A 15,620-nucleotide genomic window follows, 5' to 3' on the forward strand; every position below is an offset into this window, starting at 1 on the left:
TGTGACAAACCAGCACGGCTTAGACTGCTACCGCAGAGTACTTTCATCGAGGTGACCTAGAATTTTGATGAAGGGCACTGTCTGTGACTGAATGGCCGACTGTTCCCACTTTGATTTCGATAATGAATGGACAAGAATACGATACTTAAGAATAACTGTCTGTGTGGTAAGGAACCTTATTGCCAACGACTGCTCAAGAAGGCATACTCTCGAAAGTATATTCCACTCATTTATGTAAATAGTGTGTAATAAGAAGCTATTAAGAAAGTACATCATGATGGCGTCTGCCTGCAACAGCAGCAGAAATATTTTATCACATACGAAGCGGCCACACACCTAGATATACGTTATTGAAATGGACCCCGTTGTGTAAACAAGCCCACTATAGCGATTCTACAAGCGATGAATAGCGGGCGAGGCTGACACTGCGATCAGCGATAATATGGCTGTGAAGTTCAAAAATATAACAAAGTATTTTTTTTACATGTGAAATGGTATGAGTGTGAACACTGCATCCTTCCTGGTCGTGCTGACAAAGTTTTATGAATTTATTCCTAAAGTATAGACAGTGGAAATTAAAATGAAGTGTGGTGCCTCTCCTGCTTCAAGTCGGACCGTTTGACATCCTACTCCCCTTACAAGTGCTGAGAAAGGTAGAATGACGCAGCTGGTACCCCATTTTTCAATCAGATTCTCTTAAATAAACAAGAACGTATTCACATTCTCTCCTGCTGAAATGTAGGGTTTGGCAGGGATCGAATGAGAGGGTAGAGCCACGGGTCGTAAAATATCTGAAATGTAACGTCCACTGTTCAAAGCGACGTCAATGTGAACAAGAGGTGACCGAGAAGTGTAACCCATGGCACCCCATACCATCAGGCTGGGTGATACGCCAGTATTACGATGACGAATACACGCTTCCAATGTGCGTTCACCGCGATGTCACCAAACACGGTTACGAGCATTATGATGCTGTAAACAGAACCTGGATTCATCTAAAAAAAATGACGTTTTGCCATTCGTGCAGCCAGGTTCGTCGTTGAGTACACCATCGCAGGTGCTCCTGTCTGTGATGCAGCGTCAAGGGTAACCGCAGCCATTGTCTCCGAGCTGATAGTCCATGCTGCTGCAAACGTCGTCGAGCTGTTCGTGCAGATGGTTGTTATCTTGCAAACGTCCCCATCTGTTGACTCAGGGATCGAGACGTGGCTGCACGATCCGCTACAGCCATGCGGATAAGATGCCGGTCATCTCGACTGCTAGTGATACAAGGCCGTTGGTGATCCAGCACGGCGTTCCGTATTACCCTCCTGAACCCACCGATTCCATATTCTGCTAACAGTCATTGCATATCGACCAACGCGATCAGCAATGTCGCGATACGATAAACCGCAATCGCGATAGACGACAATCCGAGCTTTATCAAAGTCGGAAACGTGATGGTACGCATTTCTACCTCTTACACGAGGCATCACACCAACGTTTCACCAGGCAACGCCGGTAAACTGCTGTTTGTGTATGAGAAATCGGTTGGGAACTTTCCGCATGTCAGCACGTTGTGAGTGTCGCCACCGGCGCCAACCTTTCGTGAATGCTCGGGAAAGCTAATGATTTGCGTATCACAGCATCTTCTTCCTGTCGGTTAAATTTCGCGTCTGTAGCACGTCATCTTCGTGGTGTAGCAATTTTAATAGCCAGTAGTGTATGACCAAGCCTGCGAATCTTACGATTTATTTAGAAACGGTAGAAAGCTAGTAAGCACTGCGGCTGCATCATCTGCCATTCCATTAGGAGGAGCGGCGCGGAAGAAGCGCCGCCGGCCAGATGTGCTGCTGGTTACTTGCGAGGCGGCGCGGGAGGAGCAACAGGTGCTGGGAGCCGCCTGCAGCCGGGAAGCCGGCCCCGCCCATTCATCACGGCTTGTCGCGCGCCCATCTGGGACACAGGCCCGCCCGCGCCGCTCATCTGCCGGGGCGCTGCGGTGCCGACACGGCGATAACACCCACGACATCCTGCCCCCGCCCACTTTTGCTGCACCAGCCTGAGGACTCTGGGAAACCGGAAGGGAAGAGAGTCGAGCCGTCTGAGATGTGGTGCTGCCGAAGGATGCTCAAAATTCGGTGGACCGACAACAAATGAGGAGGTCCGCTTCAGAATCTGCGAGAATGCGAGTGTGTCAGAAACACTGACTACATGAAGTGGCAGGTTGGTAGGACATGTGCTATGTCGTCAGGGAAATGCTTCCATGATAGTAGAGAGAGCCATGTGTGATAAAACCTCTAGGGGAAGGCAGAGATTGAAGTATATCTACAAATAATGGAGCAATAAAACCAAGTCTTCTGGTCCAGACTGTATACGAATTAGGTTCCTTTCGGAGTATGCTGATGCAGTAGCCTCATACTTAATCATATACAACCGTTCGCTCGACGAAAGATCCGTACCCAAAGACTGGAAACTTGCACAGGTCACATCAATATTCAAGAAAGGTAGTAGGAGTAATCCACTAAATTACAGCCCCATATCGTTAACGTCGATATGCAGCAGGATTCTAGAACATATATTGCGTTCGAACATTATGAATTACCTCGAAGAAAACGGTCTATTGACACACAGTCAACATGGGTTTAGAAAGCATCGTTCCTGTGAAACACAAGTAGCTCTTTATTCACATGAAATGTTCAGTTGGTTCAAATGGCTCTGAGCACTATGGGACGCAACTGCTGAGGTCATTAGTCCCCTAGAACTTAGAACTAGTTAAACCTAACTAACCTAAGGACATCACAAACATCCATGCCCGAGGCAGGATTCGAACCTGCGACCGGAGCGGTCTTGCGGTTCCAGACTGCAGCGCCTTTAACCGCACGGCGACTTCGGCCGGCAAATGTTCAGTGCTATTGAGAAAGGATTTCAGATTGATTCCGTATTTCTGGATTTCCGGAAGGCTTTTGACACTGTACCACACAGGCGGCTTGAAGTGAAATTGCGTACTTATGGGATATCGTCTCAGTTATGTGGCTGGATTCGTGATTTCCTGTCAGAGAGGTCACAGTTCGTAGTAATTGACGGAAAGTCATCGAGTAAAACAGAAGTGATTTCTGGCTTTCCCCAAGGTAGTGTTATAGGCCCTTTGCTGTTCCTTATCTATATAAACAATTCGGGAGACAATCTGAGCAACCGTCTTCGGTTGTTTGCAAATGACGCTGTCGTTTATCGACTAATAAAATCTTCGGAAGGTCAAAACAAACTGCAAAACGATTTAGAAAAGATATCTGAATGGTGCGAAAAGTGGAAGTTCACCCTAAATAACGAAAAGTGTGAGGTCATCCACATGAGTGCTAAAAGGAATTCGTTCGGTTACACGATAAATCAGTCAAATCTAAAGACCATAAATTCAGCTAAATACCTAGGTATTACAATTACGAACAACTTGAATTTGAAGGAACACATAGAAAATGATGAGGGGAAGGCTAACCACAGACTGCGTTTTATTGGCAGGACACTTAGAAAATGTAACAGACCTACTAAGGAGACTGCCTACACTACGCCTGTCCGTCCTCTTTTAGAATACTGCTGTGTGGGATCCTTACCAGTTAGACTGACGGAGTACATCGAAAAAGTTCAAAGAAAGGCAGCACGTTTTGTATTATCGCGAAATATGGGAGAGACTGTCACAGAAATGATACAGGATTTGGGCTGGAAATCATTAAAAGAAAGGCGTTTTTCGTTGCTACGGAATCTTCTCACGAAATTCCAATCACCAACTTACTCCTTCGAATGCGAAAATATTTTGTTGACACCGACCTACATAGGGCGGTACGATCACCACGATAAAATAAGGGAAATCAGAGCTCGTACGGAAAGATATAGGTGTCCATTCTTTCCAAGCGCTATACGAGATTGGAATAATAGAGAATTGTGAAGGTGGTTCGATGAACCCTCTGCAGGCACTTGAATGTGATTTGCAGAGTATCCATGTAGATGAAGATGTAGAGCAAGTGCGATCTTGATGCTACCATGAGGTGAAGAGGTTGCCGCAGGAGAGGAAGTCGTGACGGCTCGCATCAAACCAGGCAGAGGCTGATGAAACGTAAACCCAATGTCAAAAGAAACAACGAACCCTCACCCCTTTCTCACACTCACACTTTCTCTCTCTCTCCGTATCATTTCTCTCTCTTTGTATCATCAGTATTCCAGGTGATCTGATGGCGTCAACCTCCTCCTTCAATATTTTGCCAGTCTTTCCGCATCTACATAGCTATTATGCCAAAGCTATTTCCTAACTGAAGTACTCATGTTCCAGTTTTTGTCTTCCACTTGTAAGTGGGCCGTCAATAAAGACAAATTTGTGTTAAGAATAGCGTAACGTTGTGTTTGCAGCTTATCACTATGTGACTTTGCTTTGTACGTCCAAAAGCTATAAAAGAAGTGAATTGAAGTATACACAGATGAAAAAAAGTTGGAGAGGAACAGATTCCAATGCCGAGGTTTGAAGAGGACACAGTTTATTTGGCCGGTTGTAAGGAAGATCTGGTGGAATTAATGGACAACATGCTTAGCACGGAGTACCGCTTCGTGATAAACAGATAAACAACGAAGGTGCGATGACGAGCTGTACAACTGACATTAACGTCATGCTTAGCATCAAAACTGGGAACTACACAATACTGAAAGAATGATATTTAGGAAGCAATATTTCATAGAAATGCTGCAGTAGGTCAGGTATAAGAAGTAGATTGATACAAGCGAAAAAAGTTGTAGTCAATAGAAAGGACAGCTCTATTCGTAAAAGATATTGACATGGAATTGAGGAAGAAGTTTCAGAACGTCATGTCCTCGATCAATGTGTTACGCAAGTGAAACTTGAATTATCAGGAGAATAAGAAACTGAAAACACATCAAGTTTGGTGCTATCGAAGAATGTGGTTCAAATGGCTCTGAGCACTATGGGACTCAACTGCTGAGGTCATTAGTCCCCTAGAACTTAGAACTAGTTAAACCTAACTAACCTAAGGACATCACACACATCCACGCCCGAGGCAGGATTCGAATCTGCGACCGTAGCGTTCGCGCGGTTCCAGACTGCAGCGCCAGAACCGCTCGGCCACTTCGGCCGGCTATATCGAAGAATGTGAACTCTCAGGCGCGACTAGTGAGCTTCCGGATTTTCTGCCGAATCGTTGCTTCTATTTGATGCACAGTATTTCGATGTCGGACCCAACAACCTTCATCAGATGCTGCGAGTTCTGCTGTTACTAGTACTCGCAGCCTGGACTCTGTGACGTATACAATTTTATATATATAAATTTTCGGTGCCTACAGTGTCACGTCTTTCAGTGTCAGACGAATTTTTATTTTTAAAGGGGATCACTTAAGACTATTTCCATGGGTTCGCCCGTCAAATTTCTCCCTCATAGCACAAAATTGTTGCTGATGTAGTACAAATTGAAAAAGTAAATTACTTCTAAAGCACAGTTTCGTATATAATTTATATTCAAAATCTTACACCTGTGTCACAGAACAAATCCTACATCGAGAATGCTTTACACAAGTTTAAGGGAAGAAAGGCTTCCGATATTTGTTACAGTACTTAAAGAACAACAAAATATGAACGGGCTCAAATGAACAAACAGTACATGTGACTATGTTAATCAATTCAACTGTAAAAAGCTAAGGAGCATATTATTAGCGGTTCTGGCGCTGCAGTCCGGAACCGCGGGACTGCTACGGTCGCACGTTCGAATCCTGCCTCGGGCATAGGTGTGTGTGATGTCCTTAGGTTAGTTAGGTTTAAGTAGTTCTAAGTTCTAGGGGACTTATGACCTAAGATGTTGAGTCCCATAGTGCTCAGTGCCATTTGAACCATATTATTAGCAAAATGAGAAATATGCAAAAGTGAAATGCCAAAATGAGCACTTCTCAATTGGGAGTAAATCAAAACAATCAGAATGGCTGAAAGAGAGCACAATAACATGAGCCATAAACGAATAAGAGCTAAGCAACTAAGCAAAAATGAGATGCTAACAAAATAAGAGGTGGCCGAACTCCGTCGGCACTTACATACGGTTGCGCTCGTGGCGGCACCTCGCGGCCCGTACGCAACACGCGCGCCTGCGACCGCAATGCACTCTTAGCGCTCGCGGCGGCGTCTAGCGGCCCGTACGCAAGTTGTGCGATTGATGTCGCAGGTCGACCCTTAATCTATGATGTTACAACTCCAACCTGTCTGTGGTCTCACTGTTTGTCTCACGACGCTACTCCCGACGGCCGACATGCCCGTTGATGCTCTTCTGCTCTTCAGAGTTCGCACTGATATTCCGCGGATGTTAAATGCCCTCAGCGTTTACGAACTTCGGTGGATGTGATGGCTGGGGGAATTTTAATAAATTGAGTGCCGCACCCAAAGCGTTATTTAAATCTAAATCGCAGTCCCTGTTTATTAGGTTTTATGACGTCTCAATTTAGATAGACTCCTTAATCATGCTGTCCCATAAACCTGGCGTCTGCACCACGCTACTGGTCTCATGGTTTTCCATTTAGTGACTTTATTCGAGGCAGCACTCAGCAACATATCATTTGCTTGGTAATTTTATTCGTGTTTGCCAATGATGTTCCTTGCATATCTCCTCCACAGTTCTTATAGTCTATCGCAGTTATGACTTGCCGCATTCGCATAGAAGCGACATGCATTCGGCTTTCAGAGACCTAGATCGCCGTGAACATTACAAAGAACACTTATTATCCTTACAAGGGTAGGCCACGGCGTTCGGATGCCGGATTTACTTCAAACTTCGTACATTTTTGTAGTCCATTAGGCCAACATACTATGCAAGTAGTAAAGCGTACTACTTAGGCGATTTCTGGAAAGTCGGAAGAGAAGATTTATGCGGCAATGATGCACTGGTGCGTTAGGTCCGCCAGCATGAGATGGCAGCGGTCATGTAGTTAGCGTTCAAGCTCCGTAATCAGTGGATTGCTGGAGCGATTTCAGTTCATGTGTTTTCATAATTTTATTGTTATTTTTTCAACACTAGTCTTATACATAACACATTTGAAAGGTAATATGGTGAAAAGACACATGTGTTTGTAAGGAACTTTTATCGGATTCCCAATGTTATTTAGTTTTTAGCCACTTTTTACTATTACGACAAATAATTATGAAAAATTCACCTACAGCGGCAAGACCCCATAGGTGTTGATTTTAGCCTTTGACTATGCCTATTTAGGCAAGCTGTTTTATATTTTTCTGAAGAAGCCGTGGTTACCCACGCTGAAACCTAGGTAAAAACCAGGTAGTTTGTGCAATCGAGGCAGATTTTTCATAATTATTTCGATACTTACGATTGCTGGCGCGTTGCAATGCTGGAAGTTCTTAAATTACAACAAATGTTATATTTATAATCATCGACAAGTAATATTACGATAACAAATGTGGTGTTTATAATCATCGACAATTAAGCAACCAAACGGATAAAATTTCCCTTAAAATATATGACTGTCCTGATTTCCGAAATCCCTTATACCTGCAATCGGGCAAGGTACGACGAACTGCTTTGCACCTTGATCCTTTGATCTGCAGACACACTTTTCAAGCACGACGGACAGAATTGGAAAGACCAAGTCAAACATTGATAAATAAACGCGTAAATGACTTAATACAGTGATACAACGAATTACAATATGCCAGAATGTGAGGGTAATGTACGATCAACCGTGGGATGTGCTTTCCACATTACAAGTTCAGGATGGTATTTTTCAGTCACGGAAAACATAACTTAAAACGTCATAGGCTCCATCGAATGGATCCAATGTTTCCGCATGCACAGGGAATTTTTAGAGTTTCTAAACGAAAACCAAAATTCATTGACATTTTGAAATATTTCTCTTTCTTAAGATAATTGGATGGAAACCATGCCTAACGCAACATTTTCGTAGCATTAGCGAAAATTGGCAATATATGACTCAATGTTTCTTAATAGCTTATTCACTAGAACAAATTTCTCATTACTTGTCAATAAAATACGATCAAGTCTGAAGGATCTTGACAAAGTTTCTAACTTTTCTCTAGAAATAAAAGTCGCATAATACATGTTCTGTTGCTAAAAACAACTACTGTCCATACATCGAAAGTAATCTCCCGGTTTCCTGAAGGTACTTGCCCATTTCGTTATTACTTAAGTTGGAACATCACAACTGGTCACAGTTCGTTGCCCGTGGTGCACCATAGTTGCCGCAAGTAGTTTACAAACCTTAGCTGTTTCGGAAATGCTTCCACCTTTGGCCCGACAGCCGATGCTCATGTCCTTCTGGACATCAGTTAAATCACTCCGTTTCTGCAATACCACAACGACTGCACTGTTTTCCGCGTTCCCCCGACACTCTTTATATACCCTCCACTGCTAGTGTTGCCGCCTACCGTCTGTTAGTGGCTACTGAACAATACCGCCGAACATAGACGGTGGTCACATTTACGTGACTGGACCATGTATCTCAATTATGCATCAAGTTCCACGCCCGGGTTCGATTCCCGGCGGGTCAGGGATGTTCTCTGCCTCGTGCTGACTGGGTGTTGTGTGATGTCCTTAGTTAGGTTTAAGCTAAGTTCTAGGGGACTAATGACCATAGATGTTAAGTCCCATGGTGCTCAGAGCCATTTGAACAATTTGTATCAAGTTATTATCTTTTATGTTACATTATGTTACGTTATGTTAACGGAGGATCTAGAAACGACGGAGAGGCTCCGTCCCCACCGCCGCCGCAGTGGTCCGCAACCCCACGACGACTAACGCAGTCCACTTCACCCCTCCGCCGCCCCACACCGAACCCAGGGTTATTGCGCGGTTCGGCCCCCGGTAGACTGCCCAGGGAACGTCTCACACCAGACGAGTGTAACCCCTATGTTTGCGTTGTAGGGTAATAGTGGTGTACGCGTACGTGGAGAACTTGTTTGCGCAGCAATCGCCGACATAGTTTAGCTGAGGCCGAATAAGGGGAACCAGCCCGCATTTGCCGAGGCAAATGAAATACCTCCTAAAAACCATCCACAGACTGGCCGGCACACCGGACCTCGACACAAATCCGTCGGGCGGATTCGTGCCGGGGACCAGGCGCTCCATCCCGCCCAGAATGCCGCGCGTTAGACCGCACGGCCAACCGGGCGGGCTATCTATTATGCTACTATACGTTTGCCGGCCGCGGTGGCCAAGCGGTACTAGGCGCTTCAGTCCGGAACCGCGCAACTGCTACGGTCGCACGTTCGAGCCCTGCCTCGGATATGGATGTGTGTAATGTCCTTAGGTTAGTTAGGTTTAAGTAGTTCTAAGTTCTTGGGGACTCAGAGCCATTTGAACCATAAGAACTGTACGATTAAGCCGAATAACCTGTACATTTGTGCATGTGAATATAAACTGGAAAAGTAGAGAAACTTGAAATACGAATTAATAGAAAAAGCAATATGTGTGGTATAATCTGCTAGCCCTATGAAGTGTTGAGGGGAAAAGGTTAAGTTTATTCCAATAAACATAATTGTGAACTGAATTTTTCATCATGAATTGGTCACGGTTAGCCCTGTTAATAATGGATATCACTGAATAACACCTTCTATGGTTGGAAAATCTAAAGTAATGAGAATATATGCAAGAATACAAGGAAAATATCGTAAGTACCGGTACTGGCAAATCGAAGAATAGTCTTCTCTGGACTCTGCTACCGAATCAGTGAAAACAAGCAAAAAAAACCAATATTCGTCTATTTCTCGAAAAATAAGTCAACAGAGTTATGAATTAAAAAAATATGGAAAGAATTTTAAATTACGCAAAGAAACTTCTTTAAGACTAAAATACAATAATTTGGAACTATTCAAGACAAAAATACACTACTGGCCATTAAAATTGCTACACCAAGAAGAAATGCAAATGATAAACGGGTATTCATTAGACAAATATATTATACTAGAAATGACATGTGATTACATTTTCACGCAATTTGGGTGCATAGATCCTAAGAAATCAGTACCCAGGACAACCATCTCAGGCCGTAATAAGGGCCTTGATACGCCTGGGCATTGAGCGAAACAGAGCTTGGAGGCGTGTACAGGTACAGCAGCCCATGCAGCTTCAACACAATACCACAGTTCATCAACAGAAGTGACTGGCGTATTGTGACGAGCCAGTTGCTTGTCCACCATTGACCAGACGTTTTCAGTTGGTGAGAGATCTGGAGAATGTGCTGGCCAGGGCAGCAGTCGAGCATTTTCTGTATCCAGAAAGGCCCGTACAAGACCTGCAACATGCGGTCGTGCATTATCCCCCTGAAATGTAGGGTTTCGGAGGGATCGAATGAAGGGTAGAGTCACGGGTCGTAACGCATCTGAAATGTAACGTCCACTATTCAAAGTGCCGTCAATGAGAACAAGAGGTGACCGAGACGTGTAACCAGTGGCACCCCATACCATCACGCCGGGTGATACGCCAGTATGGCGATGACCAATACACGCTTCCAATGTGCGTTCACCGCGATGTCGCCAATCAAGGATGCGACCATCATGATGCTGTAAACAGAACCTGGACTCATAAAAAAAAATGACGTTTTGCCATTCGTGCACCCCGGTTCGTCGTCGAGTACACCATCGCAGGCGCTCGTGTCTGTGATGCAGCGTCAAGGGTAACCGCAGCCATGGTCTCCGAGCTGATAGTCCATGCTGCTGCAAACGTCGTCGAACTGTTCGTGCAGATGGTTGTTGTCTTGCAAATGTCCCCATCTGTTGACTCAGGGATTGAGACGTGGCTGCACGATCCGTCACAGCCAAGCGGATAAGATGGCTGTCATCTCGACTGCCAGTGATACGAGGCCGTTGTGATCCAGCACGGCGTTCTGTATTACCCTCCTGAACCCACCGATTCCATTCTGCTAACAGTCATTGGATTTCGACCAACGCTAGCAGCAATGTCGCGATGCGATAAACCGCAATCGCGATAGCCTACAATCCGACCTTTATCAAGGTTGGAAACGTGATGGTACGCATTTCTCCTCCTTACACGAGGCATCACAGCAGCGTTTCACCAGGAAAAGCCGGTCAGCTGCTGTTTGTGTATGAGAAATCGGTTGGGAACTTTCCTCATCTCAGCACGTTGTAGGTGTCGCCATCGGCGCCAACCTTGTGTGAACGCTCTGAGAAGCTAATCGTTTTCATGTCACAGCATCTTCTTTCTGTCGGTTAAATTTCGCGTCTGTAGCACGTCATCTTTGTGTTGTAGCATTTTTAACGGCCAGTAGTGTATAAGTTGTCAGAAGCGACATGGAGAGAGGAAAGGAAAGTCGGTATAGGGAGAAGATTAAGGAGTACTGCAAAAATAGGAAACGACAGAGACAGAAGAGGAACTGAAGTTGTTGCATGACCATAGGTGGTCAGCTCTAAAATTTAAAACATGACATAACTTACGACAATCTCGTATAAGCAGTTAAAGTTTTAATCATTAGCTCAAGAAAATTAAGTTACATAATAAATTTTTTGTTTCTTTCCAGAAATATGTGTGTTTCCTGGTGCACAGTGAAAGCCCCACTATACAATAGCGCAGAACGCCGCTAGAGGGCAGAAATCGAAGTGGCGCAGCCAGCCTCTACCTTATGAATGGGGATTTCAATGTATACTAGGACTGCACATACGTATACATGCAAAGAAACAAAAAATATTAACTATTTGTATTTCCGTTTTTTTTCCGACGTAAGATGTGACTCCTCCCCCTTATGGCCAGGATGATGCCATATTTTTCATTGCTAAAGTACACTACAATTGTGAAACTTTGCTCGTGGGATGGATACCGGTGTTTACTGAGCCTCTAGCCGTGCTCGCACAGCGCAGGGCTTCGCTCACCTGAAGCGTATGTGGTAGCGGCCCCTGGCGTCGCTGTAGTGCAGCCAGGAGACGGCGCGGCCGGCGAGCACCTGCGGGGCCGCCTGCTGCTGGCTGAGGCAGCCCAGGTGCACGCTCTGGCCCCACGTCACCGTCAGCCGCTTCTTGGGCACGCTCGTCTCGCACGGGCCGCGCGATCTGTTCGTCACGTCCTGCAGCAGTCTGGGAAAAAAGACAACACGGCACATCAGCTACCTACGAACTTCATCTCAGAAGTACAACTTATCCAAAGCTATAAGAGGCACAAGAGCATACGAGACGTCTTACGGTAAACAAACTGGACAGAATGAGTCAGCCGGAGACTTGAAGCTTTCTTTCCTCCGTCTTTTCTCTAGCGATTATTCCGTCTAGTAAGTGCTCCGTCTTTTTCAAGATCTGGCACATTTTATTTCATTATTTAACTTTGTGGCCCAATGCCCTTAGAGACAGCACTGCCGCCAACGTAGTACGAGGGTCACTCCAAAAGAAATGCACACTATTTTTTTTTTAATCCATCTTTTATTCTACATGTTTGAAAGTTTTACAGTGTGTAGCTCCATCCTTTAGGAACAATATTTTCATTTCTCCACATAATTTCCATCCCTCTCAACTGCCTTACGCCAACTTGGAACCAGCGCCTGTATACCATGACGGTAAAATTCAGGACCAACCTGTTGGAGCCACTGTTTGGCAGCGTGCACAAGGGAGTCATCATCTTCAAACCTTGTTCCACCAAGAGAGTCTTTCAGTTTCCCAAAGAGATGATAGTCACATGGAGCCAGGTCAGGACTGTATGGCAAGTGTTTCAGAGTTGTCCATCCGAGTTTTGTGATCGCTTTCATGGTTTTTTGACTGACATATGGCCGTGCATTGTCGTGCAACAGCAAAACATCCTGCTTTTGCCGATGTGGTCGAACGCAACTCTGTCGAGCTTGAAGTTTCTTCAGTGTCGTCACATATGCATCAGAAATTATGGTGGTTTCACTTGGCATGATGTCCGCAAGCAAGAGTCCTTCGAAATCGAAAAACACCGTAGCCATAACTTTTCCAGTAGAAGGTGTGGTTTTGAATTATTTTTTCTTGGGTGAATTTACATGATGCCACTCCATTGATTGCCTCTTCGTCTCTGCTGAAAAATGATGGATCCATGTTTCATCACCTGTCACAATTCTTCCAAGAAATTCATCTCCACCATTCTCGTACTGTTCCAAAAGTTCGCTGCATTCCGTTTTTCTTGTTTCTTTGAGAGCCACTGACAACATCCTGGGAACCCAACTCTCACAAACCTTTCTTAACGCCAACACTTTCAGTATTCTGCAAACACTTCCTTCCCCTATCCCAACGTTGCGTGACCATTCGTTCACGGTTATGCGTCTGTCAGCAGTCACCAATTCGTTAACTCTCTGCACGTTGTGCAGTACGAGGCCTGCCGCTGCGAGGACAATCCTCAATATTGCCGTGCCCGCTTTCATTACGTAACCTGCTTGCGCACCGACTAACTGTACTGCGATCGACAGCAGCATCTCCATACAGCTTTTTCAACCTCTTGTGGCGGTTTCCCACTGTTTCGTTTTCACAGCACAGGAATTCTATGACAGCACATTGCTTCTGACGAACGTCAAGTGAAGCAGCCATCTTGAAGACATGCTGTGACGGCGCCACTCACGGGAACAGGTTGAACTAAGTTTCAAAACAAGCGGGAAGGATGTGTCTACATACTGTAAAACTTTCACACATGCAGAATGTAAACTGTATTTTTACGAAAATAGTGTGCATTTTTTTTGGAGTGAGCCTCGTATAAAGCCTGTTTTACGTGAGCGACTTTCTGGTGAAAATCGATTTCTCGTTGTGGACGCGCATCATGTGCTTGCGTCTAATTCACCAGCCAACTGGGTGTGGAGTTCTACGATCGTAAGTGCGCTGCAAACTGCGCTTGCACAGAAACAGAAACTATCGGCTGGCAGTGGAAATTAATCTACTCTCGCAGAGCTCACTACAATTATAGTAGTGGCTTCTGTGCTTTTGTGTGTTCTCAATACTTGTTGTTGCCTTTGTTTTCGTGACACACTGCGAAGGTTTCACCGGCGCATGTTTTATCTTGCCTTCTAATGTGCTCCCACAAGACAGACGAAACAGCCGCAAGCAGAAACATACCGGTATTTGCCTTTTGCAACACTTGAGCGAAGAAAAAGCTTACATAACGCATACAGAAAAACGTAAAAAAAGATAAGCGTTTTTCAATGAAAATAGTTTCGACGTAAAAATGTCAGACCCATCTAATGAAAAGATAATTGCGATTTTATTTGGCATTTAGAATGACAACAAGATACAAAGAATAAGCAGAAAATACACTGTTTACTGCCCTGGAAATATTGTTCCACGTATTTGTAAGTATAAATTTTCTCGAGAAGATAAATTTAGCCATTTTTCGATGTTAGGACGACAATATGCTTATTGTTCCAATTTTCAGGAGTGTGGAGAATTTACCATACGACCTTTGTTAAGAATATCCACTATTAACACATTTCTGTCAAAAATAAACTCTTATTATAACAAGCAACTCGAAAGAAATGATAGCCGTAGAGAACAGAGGGCATTCCAAACGCAAAAAAAAACATATACAACAAAAGAGCTTTGTCCTGGAACACAAAACTAAGACACTATCAGAGAGCAGTAAGGTCTGAAATACGTACTGCTATAACTGCTGCACAGTTGTGTTTTTGCGTGTTCTCAATACTTGCACTGAGAGCATCTAACATTTGATGCTGATCCTTCAAAAAAAAGGTTCAAATATGTGTGAAATCTTATGGGACTTAACCGCTAAGGTCATCAGTCCCTAAGCTTACACACTACGTAACCTAAATTATCCTAAGGACAAACACACACACCCATGCCCGAGGGAGGACTCGAACCTCCGCCGGGACCAGCCGCATGGTCCACGACTGCAGCGCCCTAGACCGCTCGGCTAATCCCGCGCAACGCTGATCCTTCCATTGGAGTGAGTCAAAGTCCGCGAACAATAGGTTCCAAACGACATGAAGAAAGAAGACATTCGTCACGACAGAACTTGTTAGATTTTTTGAGATCCTCCGATCAAGAGTGCCATCAACAGCGCCTAAATTTCACTCGACATTATTACTTTACCCACTACTATGAAATACAGGAATGTTACCTTCGAGACATATGGTGCGTGAAGAGATGAAATTTTGGTTAGTAAAATAGTGCGTAGACGCCGACATATACTGAGGTAACGTCTTTAACGTTTTATGTCTATAACAGCAACAATGATGCTTTGTTCTCGGACAAAGCAATACGTAAGAGGTGTGATTCCGGCTTCCTGTGAATCGTTCTGAATGCAAAATGTGGCTACTGTTAGTTTACAGAATCGGACAAGGTATAATACTAGTAATAAGTTTTCTCATTTTATGCTGAGGAGTATTATTGGGCAAAAATTCCTGTTTCTCGTTATTCGTGTTGTCGTCATTAAAGCACATCAAAGGGAACATTTGTTTCGGAAACTCGCTGTATTCGCTGTGCCTGCTGCCACGAACGTTAAGCGTCGCCTACAACAGAAATAAACATCGTGAGGTTGCTTTCGACACGCCAGCGACTTCCGCAGAGGGCTCTGAAGTAGACGTCAGCGTTACGCCAGTGGGTCGCGTCCAGCTTTCATCCAGGCGCACTTCACTCCCATTTTTTTACGAGCGCTGAGACAAAGACGCGTCCAGCGCTT

The 15,620-nt window shown here is 44.6% G+C and overlaps 1 protein-coding gene across 3 annotated transcripts in view; it reads right to left on the reverse strand.

The window, feature by feature from the left end:
- LOC124622155 (semaphorin-2A-like) overlaps window positions 1–15,620 on the reverse strand; it is a 1,077,868-nt gene that overhangs the window by 20,250 nt on the left and 1,041,998 nt on the right. For all 3 annotated transcript variants that reach the window (XM_047147795.1, XM_047147796.1, XM_047147794.1), the window contains one exon: window positions 11,870–12,070. In XM_047147795.1, the coding sequence (XP_047003751.1) occupies window positions 11,870–12,070 (201 nt within the window). The remainder of the gene's footprint in view (window positions 1–11,869; window positions 12,071–15,620) is intronic.

Source organism: Schistocerca americana, chromosome 7 (genome assembly GCF_021461395.2).
Source record: "Schistocerca americana isolate TAMUIC-IGC-003095 chromosome 7, iqSchAmer2.1, whole genome shotgun sequence".
Classification (NCBI taxonomy): Eukaryota; Metazoa; Arthropoda; class Insecta; order Orthoptera; family Acrididae; genus Schistocerca; species Schistocerca americana.